The sequence below is a fragment of the Momordica charantia genome, assembly GCF_013281855.1.
Source record: "Momordica charantia cultivar OHB3-1 chromosome 2 unlocalized genomic scaffold, Mcharantia_2.0 BLBB01000002.1, whole genome shotgun sequence".
NCBI lineage: Eukaryota > Viridiplantae > Streptophyta > Magnoliopsida > Cucurbitales > Cucurbitaceae > Momordica > Momordica charantia.
This window is the reverse complement of record NW_028275160.1, coordinates 15,819,769-15,837,708: the sequence shown is the minus strand read 5'-3', so window position 1 is coordinate 15,837,708 and position 17,940 is coordinate 15,819,769. Positions and strand designations below refer to the sequence as shown.

Below are 17,940 nucleotides of genomic sequence, written 5' to 3'. Positions count from 1 at the left end.
TATAACTTTGATCAGATCATCAATGACCTCAGGATCTTGCATAATTCTCTTTTTGTTGTCATAGAAAAGAGATGGATTCAAATAATATCCGATTGCATGTAAAGGATGATGAAGTTGGCAATCCCACCTTTTATCAACAATCTTCCAAATCGGTCTATACTTCGCCTCATTTCCATTAAAACCACTCTTAATAGCCTCCTTTGCCCTATCAATAGCTTTGTAAATATAACCCATAGCCGGTTTATCACCATCTACTAGCCTTAACACACGAACTAAAGAGCTCGATGCTTTCAAAGTATACACAACTGAATTCCAAAAAAATGGCATCCATAACGGTTTCAGCTGCTTTCTTCCCCTTTGGGTCTTTCTCCCATTTAGAGGTGGTCCACTTCTCAGAAATAAACATCTTCCTCAAATTGGCTTTATTTTTGTGAATACTGGCTAGGGTTAAAAATGAAGTTGTGAAGCGAGTCATTGCTGGTCTTACCAATTCATGTTGGTTAGTAAATTCTCTCATCATGTTTAGCACGTACAAGTGGTGGTAAATAAAACCACTAAATGCCACAGCCTTCCTAAGACACATTTTCACCTGCTCAATCTTTCAAATATCCTCCAAAATTAAATCTAGACAATGAGCCGCACATGGCGTCCAATATAGATGAGGTCACTTGGCTTCTAAAAGTTTTCCAGCTAGGACATAGTTTGAGGCATTATCCGTCACAACTTGGACAACATTTTATTCTCCAATCTTCTCCACCATGTCATCTAAGAGTTGAAAAATCTTTTCTGCGGTTTTGATGCATGAAGATGCATCGATGGATTTCCATAAACAATGTTTCAACAGATGAATGAACTAAAACGTTGATTAGTGTCCTATCCCTCCTATCAGTCCACCCATCTGACATCAGCGAACAACCATTTCTCTTCCATTCTACCTCATGATCGCCCATCATATTTTTTGTGTACTGTACTTCTTTTTTCAAGTACGTTACTCAAGCTTCATGATAAGGGCCAAATTACCCCACAACTTCTAGCATCACTTCAAAACTTCTCAAGCGAATAGTATTTAGAGGAATACCTACTTGATATATCCAACGCATGATGAATTGCACTGTAGCATCTCTCCCCTCTTTATCATATTTTTCAGTAATAGTTGATTGCTTCAACCTCTTCAATCGATTTCTATCATCAACAACTTTTCCAGGATGTTGTAAACAAATTTATCTATTGGCCCCTTTGGTCGCAGTGGTTTTAACACTGATGGACTACAAGAGTTACTACTTCCTCCTCCACTTCCACTTCCACTTCCACTTCCTCTCCCTCTCCCTCTCCCACCCATACTACTCACAAGTGGTTTTATCACTTGTGTTTATTCTTCTTCGCTTGTTCATTGGGGTTGATGTTGATCCACTACCACTACCACCAACTACTTCCATCTCATCTTCATCATCTTTTTCAATCGAAGTTAAATCTTTATATGTTGGGAGGGCATTACTCTCTTCCCTTCTTTAAATCTTTATATGTTGGGAGGGCATTACTCTCTTCCCTTCTTAATTTTGTTCTTGTTTGATACTCTTTCAATTCTTCTCTCACATTAGTTGGGCATTTCAAACATGCCTTTACATTTCGATTTCCCCCAACCAAATGGTTTGTTGCTCGGCAAACTCCACCTTTAGTAATTTTTCCACAAAACATGCATTTGCACGTGTTTGTATCTTTTGGATAATCCAATATGATGTATTGCCAACCGAGATGCTTGCGTTTGTTTCCACCTTCTTCCATTCTAATATAATTCAAATTTGGAAGATAAAAGAAAATGTAAAGGAAAGAGTCACTGTGAAGTGTGAAGAAAGCCAAAGATTTAGAAAACATTTGTGTGAAATGAAAGAGAGGAAACAAAAAGGAGTAAATGAGATATAAGAATTAAAAAAAAAAGAACCTACGAAAGTCGGACTATCGGAGTGAGTGGGATGACAACAGAGGAGGAGGTGGCGGCTACGACGGTAGCAGACGACGATGCCAGTTGACGATAGTGGCGATGGCGATGGTCGGAGACGGGGAATCGGGTGACGGCCAACAGATATTGATGGTGGTGAAACCTAAAGGTGAATGTCGAGAGGGAGAGGATGCAGAGAGGGTTTGTCGCGTGCAGGGGGAGGGTTTTTAAAAAAGAAAACACATTAAAAATTAAAAAAAAAAAAGACAGATCGCCCCCCCTTAAAGGAGGCGATTGCCTTGCCTTAGGCGACGGGTGCGCCAAGGCGCCCAAAGGCGAGTGCCCGATGAAAGGCACTCGCCTGGGCACCTTGCGAGGCGCACCTAGGCGAAAACGTCTCGCCTCTCGCCTGAGGCGAGCGCCCGGGTGCGCCTCGAAAACACTGATTCTTACCAGGAGGTAATGGTACTAAAGACAAAGTTTTCTGTCTACAAAGGGCTTCATATTCTTCAGACATGGCAAAATGCCACTGAGGGAAGTTACGAGCAGCAGAGGGAAGTTACGAGCAGCAGTAAATGATGTCGGCTCAACATCATGAAGATCATTAGATGCAACAAAAGCCTTGCTTTTAAAGATACCAGCCTTCGAGCGAGTGGTCATGGAATGAGTATTAGTAGCTTCAGTAGTGGGTAACATAGGAGCAGCCGCGGGCAATGAGGAAGAAGCAACAGCGGTTAATGAAGGAGAACTCAACAGAAGAGTAGTAGTAGGCATGAGAGATGTAGAAGTAGAAGATAGAGATAAGGAAGAAATATGAGGAGGTCGGTCTGATTGGTTTGGTTGCGTGGGGATAGAAATGGAAGTTAATTGCGTGAAAGGGATAGGCAAAGGACTCACGACAGACGAGGTAATTGGTACAGTCAAAGGAGCGGTGGTGCTGCTGTAGTTAAAGGAGATGATCGTGAAGGTAAAGGAGATGATGGAGTGGGTTGTAAAGGTGATTGAGGTGGTTGTAAAGGTGATGAATTAGGGGAAGTAGGTTGGACAGATGAGTTAGTTGATGATTTAGAGGAAGAAAGAATGGAGTCAGAAGTTGGAAAAGTGGTAAAAGTAGGTGATTGAGAAGCAATAGGTATGGTCGGAGAGCTTAAATTTTGAGAGGCAAAAGGAAATAAAGACTCATCAAAGATTACATGGCGGGAAATAAAGATCTTCTTAGTTTTAGGTTCAAAGCAAATGTAACCTTTGTAGCGTAAAGGGTAGCCAAGAAAAATACATTGAGTAGTTCGTGGTTCAAGTTTATGATGATTATAAGGTTGCAAGAGAGAGAAACATGCACATCCAAATATCCGAAGATGACCATAATCAGGTTTGGAATGAAAAATTAATTCAAAAGGAGTAGAAAAATTTGAGGTAGAAGACGGAAGGGATATAAATTCCGGAGCGGAAGCGGACCGTTGTTCGTGACATTTGGGAAACAAAATCACATAGTGCAAGAAGAAAACCACAGGAGAAAAATTACCTTTGAAGAACTTTTCTTCAATGAATTTCCCGACACTACTAATGAGTCTTCCGTGCTATCCTCTTGGGTCTCAAGAACACGCTTGTGGGAGCGTTTCGTTTGGAAGAAGAGGGGATTTTTTTTGAGAGATCGATTGAGAGAATTGGGAGAGCTTTCTTCTCTAATTCTTTTCTTTTCTATGCAGAACAGTTCTGCAATCCCAGAAAAAACAAGTGACGTGCCCCACGTCACATAACTCCCCACTCCCCTGCAATAATGCAGGGAGTTAATAATTAATTATTTTAATTAATTATATTAATATAATTAATAAATTAAATAATTATTAATCAAATTAATAATTAATTAATTAAATGTAATATTAAATAATTATTAATCAAATTAATAATTAATTAATTAAATGTAATATTAAATAATTATTAATCAAATTAATAATTAATTAATATTAAATAATTAACAATTAATTATTTAACATTTAATTAAATTTCTCACATTTAATTAAACCATATTCTCTCGTATAACCTATAGTTCTAATGTACATCTTATGCACATTATTTTTAACCTATAGTTTTAATATGAATCTTATTCATATTAATTGTATTTGAATCTCATTCAAATAATTTCTCTCATAATATATAGTTTTAATTTATAATTAACTATATATTATAATGTATCAATATACATATAATCCCTTTAGTAATTTGAACAATTCAAATTCTTCCAAAACTTGATTCTCGTTCTACCCGTTATGAGCTAACGAGGAGACCTAATGGACCTACAGATCCGAAGCTCCAACGATACGATATTAATCGGTCAAACTCATTTACCGAGTTAATCAACATTCGTTAACTACGGGTCATTCCATTAAAGACCCGCAGTTGCACTCTTCTCACTGCAGAATGTTTTCGTGTCCACGGATATACGACCATTAATCACAAGTAATTCCTTCACGAGTGCTCGTACCTCAAGTTGGGTCAAATTACCGTTTTACCCCGGAGTTACATCTTACTCCTTAAATACCACTGCTCCTCTAATGAACAACCCGATTATGGTCTGACCAATAACCGGAAGTCCGTCTCGGGGCCAATGAGAGGGTGGGGCCCCTTGTTCAAGTCCCGGAGTCAGCATTTAAGGGAACACTCATCTACTCCCCTAAAGTCGGAGAGGAGTGAATTTTATCTTGTGAAGTTATGTTCCCAGCTCCCCACTCGGTCTCGTCCAAAAAATGGTAGGAATGTTGAGTCGGCAACTTGGGCCACTCTCACCTATACAGATCAAAGGACGAGCCCTCACGGGCAGGAGTCCATAACTAACTCAGGATTGAGAATGAGTTGTCTGGTCATCCTAAGAAACAACAATCTATTAGTTAACGGTGTTACATCTAAAGATTGGCTATTTCGTGGTCCGGTCTTATACAAACTCATTGTATAGGATACCCCCACTCTTATGTCTCCACACGAACGACCTGGATCGAGTCATCTGTAACCTTTACAGAGTGGGCCGTATCTATAGTGTTGCCAGGATAAGGTACCCAGCCTTATCCATATACTATAGACCCCTTTAGGTTATTCACGGAACATTATCCACTTGTAAAGACGTCATCCTATTTGTTAGAAAAACTGTAGTGGAGAAGGCATAATACCAAAATTTTAAACGAACGGAAGATTTTGAGATAAGAGAGAGGGCAGTTTGAACTATGTGTAGATGTTTTCGCTCAGCGACATCGTTTTGCTCAGGGGTGTAAGGACAAGATTTTTGGTGGGAAAGACCCCAAGCATCAAAGAATGAAGAAAAGGAGCGGTTTACAAACTCTCCACCCCTATCACTGCGAAAAATTTTAACACGATTATCCAGTAAATTCGCAACATAAGGCATAAATTTGGTAATAACAGAACGTGCATAGGATTTATTTAGAAGAGGAAAAATCCATGTATAACGGGACATATCATCAATAAAAGAGATGTAATATATACAGCCATGAAGAGAAATAGCGGAAGCTGGTCCCAAAAGATCACTATGAACCAGCTCAAGAGGCTTAACAGAAACATGACGCGACAAAATAAATGGTAATTTTGACATTTTGCCATGCAAACAATGAGAACAGACATAAGAACTGCTAGAAGATTCTAAAGGAATACCAGGAGATTTACAAATATGATTAAGAAATTGATTTACAAATAAGAGTAAGAACTTGATTGCTAGGATGCCCAAGACGATTATGCCACATAAGATGAGACACCTTGGCGCATAGATGTGCAACGACTCCTTTTCTTGCAACCATCGAATGTGGGAGGGGATAAAGACAATTTTGACATGGTCCGATGTAAAGGATTAGGCCTAATGTTCTGTCAATGATGGAAAAGGAGTTAGCATTTAAAACGAAAGAGCAAGTATTATCTAAGCAAAATTGATGAACAAACAATAGATTAGCTTTGATGGAAGGAACCCAAAGGACATTGTTTAGGCAAAAAGTTTTATGAGGAGTGGTGATCATGCCTGAACCAAAATGTGTGACATTGAGATTTTGTCCATTACCCACTGTGATACCTTCCTCACCATTGAACGGACTTGCCACTGTAAGATTTGCTAAATCAAAGGTTAGGTGAGCATTACAACCACTATCAGATAGCCAACCAGAGTTAGTTTCAGCAACCATAGCAGCTAATTGTGATGGAGGATGACGACATTGAAACAAATAGTTCATCCGATTATAGCAATCAAGAACATTATGGCCAAAATTTTGACAGATCTGACATACAACTTTATGAATAGAACAATAACCAGTTCCAGAGGAATTTCCAGAGAACATAGAATTTATAAATTGACCTGTTATGGTTGAAGAAGAGTTCATAAGAGTTTTACCATTAATGCTACGACCCGTAGTAGACTTGGTATTAGTATGTTGACCACGATTTCGGTTGAAGGATTGACCTCCTCCTCCTCTATGATTATTTGAATTTCCTCGATAAAAATTGTGAGAGTTTGCAAGCAGAGCAACTTGTTGAGTAAATGGATCTAGTGGCTTGATTTAAGCCAAGATGGTCGATTCTTCGGCTTTCATTAATACATGGAGAACTTCCAGTTAAACTGTTGTAGATCGAGTGCGAAGAGATGTTCGAAAGGCGTTGTAGTCTGATGGTAGGGTCACTTATAGTATAAATCAGTATATCCTCATCCTTAAGAAGAATAGAGACAACCGCAAGTCTATCTTGAATAATCTTGATTCTCTGAATGTATTCATCATTACTTTCAATGCTTTTCTTTCAAATTCTTTGCAACTCAGATTTGAGATCAATGATGCTAGTCGGAGTAGAAGAAGAGAAGCGTTTCTCTAGAGAATCCTAGACTTGCTTTGAGCTTTTGCAACCGACGACTAATGATTGAGTCATCTAAGACAAGGTTGCCTTGATGAGCATCGTGAGGACATGATCTTGAGCGTGTGATAAGTCTTGAATTTTAGGAAAAAGCGTTTACAAATTGTGCATGTTTAGTGTCTTCTGAAATTAAATACGTATGTTTCATGCATTGAATCCGGTATAAATGAGATTATTTCTTAGGAAAGACTTGTACACTTGGTTTTGGATAAATAGATGGAATTCGGAGGAAATATATATGTTTTATAGGGAAAAAGAAAGGAAAAAGCAGCAATGCACATGCTGCAGATGACACAGAGGCTATCTTAAAGCTAGCAGTGATGCGTCTGGCACATCGCCAACACTCCAGAAACTTCAGCAATGCGCCTGGCACGTTCTCCACCCATAAATAAGGGCTTTTGTTGACCGGGCAGTTGGAAGAAATCTCAACCCATCCCTTGATCCGTGCAACCAAATGCTGTTAAGCCCCATTGTAGCTCCTCCACTCAAATACCCAAGATTTTCTCCACCAACTTGCAAGGTTTAGCTTATAAATACCAAGTTCCATCAAGCTTCAAAGGGGAGCTCACTTGACATTTAAATTCCAGCTTGTTTTCTCTCTAGAATTTACACTTTTATAATTTGTTTTGTCTTTAATTGTGTCAACGTTCCTACAATTATTTTTATTGCAATTCCTTTTTGTTGTTATCATTTTCTTTATATTTTGGTTCTCGATTTTAATTTAGCTATTGTAATTACTTCTTAAACTTAATATGACATTTTATTTCAATCCACTTCTTATTATTTCTATTTTTCATGTTTCTATGAGTAGCTAATTTACTTTTCCAACCCTCTTACGAATGACTTAGTTCCCATCATTTTAATTACATCTATCAGATAGCACAACGTTTACGCTCAAATTGCTTATCTTGATTGAGTTAATTAATCTAGTTGATTTTACTTGCTGGCCACTTGTTTAAATTTCAATAGTTGAGTTTAATTCTGAAAAGGTTAGAGTCAACGGAGTTCATCACGATAAAATGGGAAGTTACTTAGACATAAGAACTTAAACAAGATCCTAGACATAGGCTCTCTTACCCATTAAACGTAAGTTGAAGTTTTAATTACTTAGGATTCTTCTAGTATTTTACAGACATGTTTTAAATACTAGCCTAATCTTCTAAACAAACCAAAAGTGGTATGGAATAGGAGTTGAACCAGTTTGCAATTAGAGAGTAAATTTAGTGTGAGATTCTGATAGGCATAATTCATTTCTCTTCAAACTAGTCAGTAGTATGAGGGTTGGTTTCAAAATTCTATTTTATTAAATTATAAAACGTGCATTTCAACCAATCAATTATTTTTATCCTAAACCCGATTGCTCATTCGAGTAGTTCGCAGAACATATTTTTAAAATAAACTAGTCCCTGTGGAGACGAACTTTGAATACTTCCAACTTATTACTTGCGACAGTGAGCACTTGCACTCATCCCTCTTGCTATTAAGGAGAGGCGCAACAAGTTTTTGGCACCGTTGCCGGGGACTCTGTTTATGATAATTTTTGTTCTTTGTGAATTGTTTGTGTGTGTGATCACTATATCGTTTATGTTATGAGAATATCTGCTTATCTAACCTCGGAGGTGTGTATCAGTGTATGAGCACAAATTCATATTTGTTACCTTACGATCCAGAGATCGAGAAAACCTGCAAGAGGTTAAGACATGAATAGAGACTGAAAAAACAGCAAGCAAAAATCCAAAAAGAGAAAGAACGTGAGCACTTCAACAAAATGGCAGAAAATGTAGTGCCGAACCCAATTCACGTGGCTGACCAAAAAGACCGTGCAATGCGAGATTATGCAGCCACAATATTAGAGGACTTGAACTCTAGCGTTATGAATCCACTTCCAGCAGATGCCCAATTTGAATTTAAGCCAATGATGCTTCAAATGTTAAACATTATTTGCCAGTTTGGGGGGCTTGAACATGAAGATCCACGCTCTCACCTTAAATCTTTTATTAAGGTTGCTAACACTTGTAGATTACCTGGAATCTCTGATGATGCATTAAGACTCACATTATTCCCTTTTTCTCTTTCAGGCCAAGCAACAGCATGGCTGAACGCCTTCCCGTCAGGCACCATTACCACATGGAGCGATATGGTGGATAAATTTCTTGTTAAGTACTTCCCACCGACAAGGAATGCAGATGTTAGGGAAGAGATTATCTCATTCAGACAAAAGGAGAATGAGGCGGTAAATGTTGCTTGGGAACATTTCAAAGATCTAATAAGGAATTGTCCAAATATTGGAATCCCAGCGTGCGTACAAATTGAACATTTCTTTAGAGGTTGCGATATACCGACTAAGATGATGCTTAATGGGGCCGCAAATGGGAAATTTACATCAAAATCTTTCAACGAGATAGTGGAGATTCTGGACCAGCTATCTGAACACAATGATCAATGGTACTCTGAGAGATCAAGGACCCAATCAAAACGAGCAGATCCAGCAGGCGTGCTAGCCTTAGATAATATGACGTCTATGCAAAAACAAATTGACACCATCACTCAAATGTTGAAGAACATGGAAAAGAACAATGCGGCTGCCGCATCAGCCCCAGCAACAACCAATCCTTCTCCTGTTTACCAAATAGCTGAATCTACTTGTTATTATTGTGGAGATCAACATCCATCTGAAAATTGCCCTTCTAACCCTTCTTCTATGTATTATGTAGGTCAAATGAATCAACAAAAATTCAATCCTTATTCGAACACATACGATCCGGGATGGAAGCAGCATCCTAATTTCTCATGGAGTGGACAAGGAAGTTCCAGTGATACGGGACAGAATCAACAGTACAAGCAAGCTTATACCCCACCTGGATTTCCAAATTCACCGGCTTTTCCACCAACTCCACATCAATACAACCAACAGAAAAATTATGTGCAGCCGGTACAACAAAACTTGAGTAACATGGAGATTTTAATGAAGGAATTCATAACCAAGAACGATGCACAATGAAGGAATTAATGACTAGGACTGATGCTACCATGAAGGACATAAAGGATACCATGAAGGACATGAAGGATGTGAAGGATTACATGGGCAGAAATGACGTTACGGTAAGAAATTTAGAGATGCAATTGGGACAACTTGCGAATGAGGTAAGGACAAGACCCTAGGGTTCATTACCGAGCAGTACAGAAGAGCCAAGAAGAATAGGAAAAGAGCATTGCAACTCCATTGCAACAAGGAGTGGACTAACATATGAAGGACCTCGAATGCCAGATGAATCTTCCCCTAGCCCTTCGAGAGAGGAAGACACACAGGCCGTACCTGACAAAATAGTAGAACCAGAGGTAATTGTACCGGTTGCTCCGCAGGTAAGTACTGCTAGACCACCTCCTCCTTTTCCCTCACGTTTAATAAAGAAAACTCAAGATAGTAATTTTCGGAAATTTTTCGATATCTTGAAACAACTACATATTAATGTCCCTCTAGTTGATGCTCTTGAACAAATGCCTAATTATACTAAATTTCTGAAAGATATTATCTATAGGAGAACACGAAACAGTGGCGTTAACTAAATGTAGTAGTGATGCCTTAGGGAATCCACTATTGGTTAAATGTAAAGATCCTGGAAGTTTCACTATCCCATGTTCAATAGGAGGCAAAAACTTAGGGAGAGCACTATGCGACCTCGGAGCGAGTATAAATTTAATGCCCTTATCCATTTTTAGGAAACTTAACATAGGAAAAGCTCGCCCAACAACTGTAACCCTCCAATTTGCGGATAGGTCCATTAGAAAACTAGAGGAAAAAATAGAGGATGTCCTAGTAAAAGTTGACAAGTTCATTTTTCCTGCAGATTTCATTATTTTAGATTGTTAAGCAGACTTGGAAGTGCCAATAATACTTGGGCGACCATTTCTCGCAACGGGAGATACAATATTCAACATAAGGAAAGGTGAGATTACAATGAAAGTCAATGACGAGCAAGTAACATTCAATGTTCTGGATGCCACGCGGCTACCAGATGAAGTAGAAGAATGCTCGGCCATCAATACAGCTAACCCTGTTTCTATAGAAGAATATTATGATTTGATGATTGCGGTTTGGAGCAATAGTTACAAGAAGCAGAGGAGGTACGAAACATAGCTACCTCAACATGGCCAATAGAGAAACCTGGGACGAGAACATTGACCAATGAAGGAACCAGGACAATGTAGCCTTCGATCATTGAGCCTCCACAACTGGAGCAAAAACCTCTACCTAATCACTTAAAATATGCATATTAGGAGAAAATGAAACTTTACCGGTTATTATATCTTCATCATTATCTAACGAGCATGAAAAATTGTTATTACAGGTGTTATCAAGTTACAAGAAAGCTATTGGATGGACAATAACAGACATCAAGGGAATCAACCCATCGTTTTGTATGCATAAAATACATTTAGAGGAAGGAGTAAGCAACTCAATTGAACATCAAAGGAGATTGAACCCCAAGATGAAGGAGGTTGTGAAGAAAGAAATTCTCAAATGGCTTGATGCAGGAGTAATCTACCCAATAGCAGATAGTAGTTGGGTTAGCCCAGTTCAATGTATGCCAAAAAAGGGTGGCATGACGGTCATCTCAAATGAAGCAAATGAATTAATCCCATCACGTACTGTAACTGGATGGAGAGTTTGCATGGACTACCGCAAACTTAACAAGGTAACGAAAAAAGATCATTTCCCCTGCTTGACCAAATGCTTGATCTTCTTGCAGGCAAAGAATTCTACTGCTTTCTCGATGGGTACTCCGGATATAACCAGATCACAATATCCCCAGAAGACCAGGAGAAAACAACATTCACATGCCCATACGGAACATTTGCATTTCGAAGAATGCCATTTGGTTTGTGTAATGCACCAGCTACTTTTCAGCGGTGTATGATGGCAATTTTTTCTGACATGATTGAAAATGTGGTTGAAATTTTTATTGATGATTTTTTAGTTTTTGGGGATTCATTTGAAAATTGTTTAGAAAATCTTGAAAAAGTTTTAGACAGATGTGAGAAAACAAACCTTGTCTTAAATTGGGAAAAATGTTATTTTATGGTAAGAGAAGGTATTGTTTTGGGACATAAGATTTCCAACAAAGGTATGGAAGTAGATAGGGCAAAAATCAAGATAATTTCAAAACTGCCCCCACCTTCATCTGTTAAAGGTATTCGTAGTTTTCTTGGACATGCTGGCTTTTATCGACGTTTCATCAAAGATTTTGCAAAGATTTCAAAACCCTTATGTCGATTGTTAGAAATTGATAGGCCATTTAAATTTGATGAAGAATGCATGAACTCATTTAATACTCTTAGAAAAGCATTAAGTTCAACACCTATCATAATAGAGCCTGACTGGAGTTTGCCATTTGAGGTAATGTGTGATGCAAGCGATTATGCAGTAGGAGTCATGCTAGGACAACGAAGAAATAAAATTTTACATCCAGTTTACTATGCCAGTAAAACCTTGACTACAACTCAGCTTAATTACACGACCACTGAAAAAGAACTATTAGCTGTTGTTTTTGCTTTTGATAAGTTCAGATCATATTTAATAGGCCCGAAAGTTATTGTGTTTACTGATCATTTTGCCCTGAAATATTTGTTTGCAAAAAGAGATGCGAAGCCAAGGCTAATTAGATGGATTCTACTCCTTCAAGAATTTGACTTGGAGATTCGAGATAGGGAAGGAACAGAAAACTAGGTGGCAGACCACTTGTCTCGATTAGAGTCCACTAATCAGAACGAACCCTCAGAAATCAAGGAACATTTTGCTGATGAACAAGTCCTTCAAGTTAATAATGTTCCATGGTATGCAGACTATGCAAACTTCATGGTAAGTGGTATCTTGCCTTATGAGTTCAACTCGCAGCAGGTAAAATTTTTTTTTGCATGATGCTAAACACTATAGGTGGGATGAGCCTTATTTATATAAGTTGAGTCTTGATAATATTTTGCGCAGATGTATAGCTGATGAGGAACAAACAGAAATTTTGAATGCATGTCACACGTCCCCGTATGGTGGGCATTATGCTGGACGAAAAACGGCCGCTAAGGTATTACAAAGTGGTTTTTTTTGGCCCACATTATTTCGAGATGCCCAACAATTCGCCAGGTATGTGATAAATGTCAAAAGGTAGGTAACATATCTCAAAAAAATTAAATGCCTCTTAATCCAATTTTAGAAGTAGAAATTTTTGATGTTTGGGGCATTGACTTTATGGAACCTTTCCCACCATCATTTGGTAAAATGTATATCGTGTTGGCAGTTGATTATGTGCCTAAATGGATAGAAGCCATAGCAACATCAGTAAATGATGCTAGAATTGTTATTCAATTTTTGCAAAAAAATATGTTTACTCGTTATGGCACTCCACGATTGTAACACCCCGAGTGCCTCAGGTTAGTCAGTCTCGAATTCAGGAATTTCATTTATTTTTTTTAATTAAACTTTAATTAAATTTATACGTATCGAGTTCCGCAGGATTGGTTTTATCTTGCGTTGGGATGATCTTCTTGTCCTCTTGGGCTTGGTCATGTGGGCCTTTATTGGGTTGGGTTGGTTTTAAAACAAAGGAAAAAGAAAAAAAAAAGAATAAGGGAGAAAAACAAAATAAAACACATTAGGCTCTCATCTTCTTCTTCCTTTTTGCCCTAGCCACCGTCACACCCCCCCCCCCGGTTGAATTTCTTCGCCGGCGACCACAGCTCACGGCGGCTACGGAAGCGGCGGCGCCTCCTCGAACCAGCAGCAGCCCAACTCTCGGAGATGTCCATCGGCGACGGTTCGCGAGCAACGACAGCGTCAAACTTCAGCAGCGGCGGCCGGCGACGACACCCGACGTCCCGACGATTAGCAGCGGCGGCGCGACCTTCTCCTCGGCGGAGTTCGAACAACGGCGACCGACGACCCACGGCGTTCCAGCGGCTGCAGCAGGTACAGCGGCGAACGACGGCGTGTTAGAGCGGACAACATCGGCGACCGGCGATTAGCAACGACGCAGTCGAGCAGATCCGACGTGTTTCCCCTCCGACGACCTCGAACCTCACGGCCAGCACCCGAGTAGTAGCAGTTCACGGCGATTTCGTCATTCCGATACGTTTTGGCGTTGACCCACATCCGTTCGAAGCCCGATTTAAGGTACCCACACCTTGGCGAGCTAGATCTAAGTTACCCACACCCCTACGAAGTCAATTTTGGTAGTAATGAGTCATTTGAACCCTTTTAGAATTGATTTCGAAGGCTGAATAATGTACGTAACTTGCTGTATTTTTCTGTTTTAGTGCTTAGGTGTGAGATCGACGCAGAACTTAAGAACGCGGTTGTGTGTGAGTCGACAAGGGGCGTGTGCGTGCGTTAATGTGTGTTAGATAATTTCTATTGTGCTGGTTTTGTGGCGTTTAATATTAATTTTGATACGCAATTGTGCTAGATAACTCTCGTTGTGTTAATCTGTATACTTGAAGTAGTGTTGAATATTTGTCGGTGATAAAGGTGTAATTTCTGATTTGCTAAACTGCTGAGAATTGTTGTGGAGATGTTTGTTGTCTGAATATGCATGAATTGTTCGGCGTGTTTCGTGTGTTTATTATATCTAGTAATGCTATTTGAATATTGATGTTGGATATTAAGTGTTTTGGGTGAACTGTGTTGAACTCTAATTGTTTAAAATTTGTTTGGTTATGCTTTGTTGCGACAAAACTCATTGAGGAGCTGTTGTTAAGAAATGTTATATTGTGAAAGCATGATTGGTTTATCATTCCATTATTAGAATGTTGTTTATGTTGTGGAAGCATGCTGAATTGTGTTTGTGAGCTGAAAGATGCATGGGTCATGGCTTAAGAAAGTATCTAGTAAGACTCTGGTGAGGGTTGGATGAAGGGATGTGAATCCCGGAGCGGAAGCAGATCTTTGTTGCTGTTTTTCGGGATACAAAATCGAATTGGAAAGTTGGAAAATACAGAGGAAACTTTACCTTTGAAGAACGTTTCTTCAACGAGTTTCCCTCGAACACCACCACTGTGTCTTCCTCACTATCCTTTTGGGTCTCGGGATCGTGCTAGTGGGAGCAATCCTTTGGAACGAGAGGGAGAGATTAGCTTCTTCAGAGAGATGTGGGGATGCCTTTTTTTCACAGTGATGTTCTGTTTTCTTCAACCATTGAAGAAGAAGAACAATGACGTGGGGTAACTCCCCACGTCACAGCAACCCCCCCACTCCCCTGCAATTTTGCAGGGGAGTTAATATTAATAATAATATTAATATATATATTTATATTTATCATATATAATAATAATTAATATATATATGTATATATAATATATATAAAATAATTAATATATATATAAAATTAATTAATCAAATTAATTATTAATCCAATTAATAATTAATATATATATATACATAAATAATTAACACTTAATTATTTATAAAATTAGAATCATATTCTAAAACATTACTCTCGTATAAGCTATAGTTTTAATGTACATCTTATGCACATTATTTTTAACCTATAGTTTTAATATGAATCTTATTCATATTAATTTTATTTGAATCTCATTCAAATAATATCTCTCATAATATATAATTTTAATTCACAATTAACTATATATTATAATGTATCAATATACATATAATCCCTTAAGTAATTTGAACAATTCAAATTCTTCCAAAAACTTGATCCTCGTTTTACCCGTTATGAGCTAGCAAGGGGACCTAATGGACCTACAGATCCCAAGCTCCAACGATGCAAGATTAATCGGTCAAACTCATTGACCGAGTTAATCTAGATTCGTTAACTACGGGTCATTCCACTAAAGACCCGCAGTTGCACTCTTCTCACTGCAGAATGTTTTCGTGTCCATGGATATACGACCATTAATGACGAGTCAATCCTTCACGAGTGTTCGTAACTCAAGTTGGGTCAAATTACCGTTTTACCCCTGAGTTACATCTTACTCCTTGAACACCACTGCTCCTCTAATGAACAGCCCGGTTATGGTCCAACCAATAACCAGAAGTCCCTCTCGGCCAATGAGAGAGTGGGGCCCCTTGTTCAAGTCCCGGAGTCAGCATTTAAGGGAACACTCATCTACTCCCATAATGTCGGGGAGGAGTGAATTCCATCTTGTGAAGTTATGTTCCCAGCTCCCCACTCGATCTCGTCCCGAAAATGGTAGGAATGTTTAGTCGGCGACTCGGGCTACTCTGACCCATACAAATCAAAGGACGAGTCTTCACGCGCAGGAGTCCATAACTCACCCAGGATTGAGAATGAGTTGTCTGGTCATCCTAAGAAATAGCAATCTATTAGTTAACAGTGTTACACCTAAAGATTGTCTATTTGGTGGTCCGGTCTTATACAAACTCATTGTACAGGATACCCCCACTCGCATGTCTCCACACGAACGACCTGGATCGAGTCGTCTGTAACCTTTACAGAGTGGGCCGTATCGATAGTGTTGCCAGGATAAGGTACCCAGCCTTATCCATATACTATAGACCCTTTAGGTTATTCACGGGATATTATCCATTCATATATCAGGGATATATCAAATATATACCCCGTATATTAACTATATACCCAGTATATATACTGTCCCGATTACATCATAAATAACCTTGGATGTTTAGTTTATTGGATTTTGGACAATGCAAAGCTATGATTCAACAACAAATTTATTGAATAAAACTTTATTAAATAGACATTTGTTTTTACAAATTACAAAGTACGAGTTTAGGGCAACACACCCAACATTGGATTCTTGGAGAAAGTGAATGGTTGAGTGTCAGGGCCTCGGGTATAAATTGTCAGGGGCTAATACGTCACTAATTGAGTATCAAGGCCTCGGGTAAAAATGGTCGAGGGTCGATGCGAGGAGTCTTTTGGAAGGAAAGCTATTAGGGCCTTGGGTATAAATGGTCAAGGGCCAATAGATGGTGAAGTCATCGGGGCCTTGGGTAAAAATGGTCGAGGGCCTATGCAGTAGTGTCGGGGCTCTGTGTAAAAATGGTCAGGGGCCGACTCTACTCGAAGGAGTTGACTGTGGAGGGCTAGGATAACTGTGATAAGCGTAGAGGTACTTGAGATGTTAGGGGGGCTCGAGGTTGGTAGTTAATGTGTTCATGGTTGTGGTTGTCACCGAATTTTATAGAGTGTGCCTATGTTTGATTGCATAATGTGATGAAGAGCATGATTATGAATGTTTCATGATTTTGTTGAGCATGATGTGTGCGAGTTGTTGGTGAGGGCTACTTACGGAGTATATTTTATATATTCACCCCCCCCTCTATAATTATTGTTTCAGGTGAAGGATTCGTTGGCGACCATGGTGATGAACAGAGGAGACATGACGAGCGAGGACCATAGGCTGCGTAGTTACTTTTGCTTAGCTTAAGTTTTAGATGGTTAAGACCTTATGTTTTGGTCAATAAACTATTCGTTCTTATTTGAATAATTGGGAGGTTCCCACTTGTTGTTATTTTATTTTGGGATAGGTGTTTATTTTAGTTTTCTTCCATTCATTGAGTTTTGCCTAGTTGGAATAATAAAGTTGCCTCATGAGGTTGTCCACGGATGATGTTGATTGATATTCTATAGAGTTGATTCATTGTTAAATTGATGAGAGGTGAAGCTTGATTTTATATAATTATTTCACAGGGAGTTGACATCTCATGTTTGGGGTTAAGTCTAGACAGTTGGGTAGTTAACGTGACCTAGAAGTGTGTGGGATGTTCTGGAGCTTTACAACGATGCTTAATTAGTGATGAAGGAACACATTTTGTTAATAGAGCAGTAAGTAAAGTATTAGCAAAATATAATGTTCAACATAAAACTGCTACTGCTTATCACCCACAAACCGATGGTATGATCGGCAATTTTGACCTTATTGCTGCAAGTGAAGAAAGAAAATTGCAGCTAAACGAACTTGAGGAATTTCGGCAATTTTCGTATGATAATGCCAAATTATACAAAGAAAAAACAAAACAATGGCATGATCGGCGAATCAAGCCCAAGCAACTTCAGGTCGGCCAGATGGTATTATTATTTAATTCTAGATTAAGACTATTTCCAGGAAAATTAAAA

At 38.8% G+C, this 17,940-nt stretch overlaps 1 protein-coding gene, 1 long non-coding RNA gene and 1 pseudogene across 2 annotated transcripts; 2 read left to right on the top strand and 1 right to left on the bottom strand.

The window, feature by feature from the left end:
- Nucleotides 1-5,403: 5,403 nt before the first annotated feature.
- On the bottom strand, nucleotides 5,404-6,770 carry LOC148212901 (uncharacterized). Its single transcript, XR_015789422.1, has 2 exons — nucleotides 5,952-6,770; nucleotides 5,404-5,800 (listed from the first exon to the last, which is right to left on the bottom strand). It is a non-coding gene; the product is annotated as an uncharacterized LOC148212901 (long non-coding RNA).
- A 1,827-nt stretch (nucleotides 6,771-8,597) lies between these two features.
- LOC111024107 (uncharacterized) lies at nucleotides 8,598-9,830 on the top strand. The gene has a single exon (XM_022301708.1). The coding sequence runs from the start codon at nucleotides 8,598-8,600 to the stop codon at nucleotides 9,828-9,830; it is 1,233 nt and encodes a 410-aa protein (XP_022157400.1).
- On the top strand, nucleotides 9,827-13,846 carry LOC148212900 (uncharacterized; annotated as a pseudogene).
- Nucleotides 13,847-17,940: the final 4,094 nt, after the last annotated feature.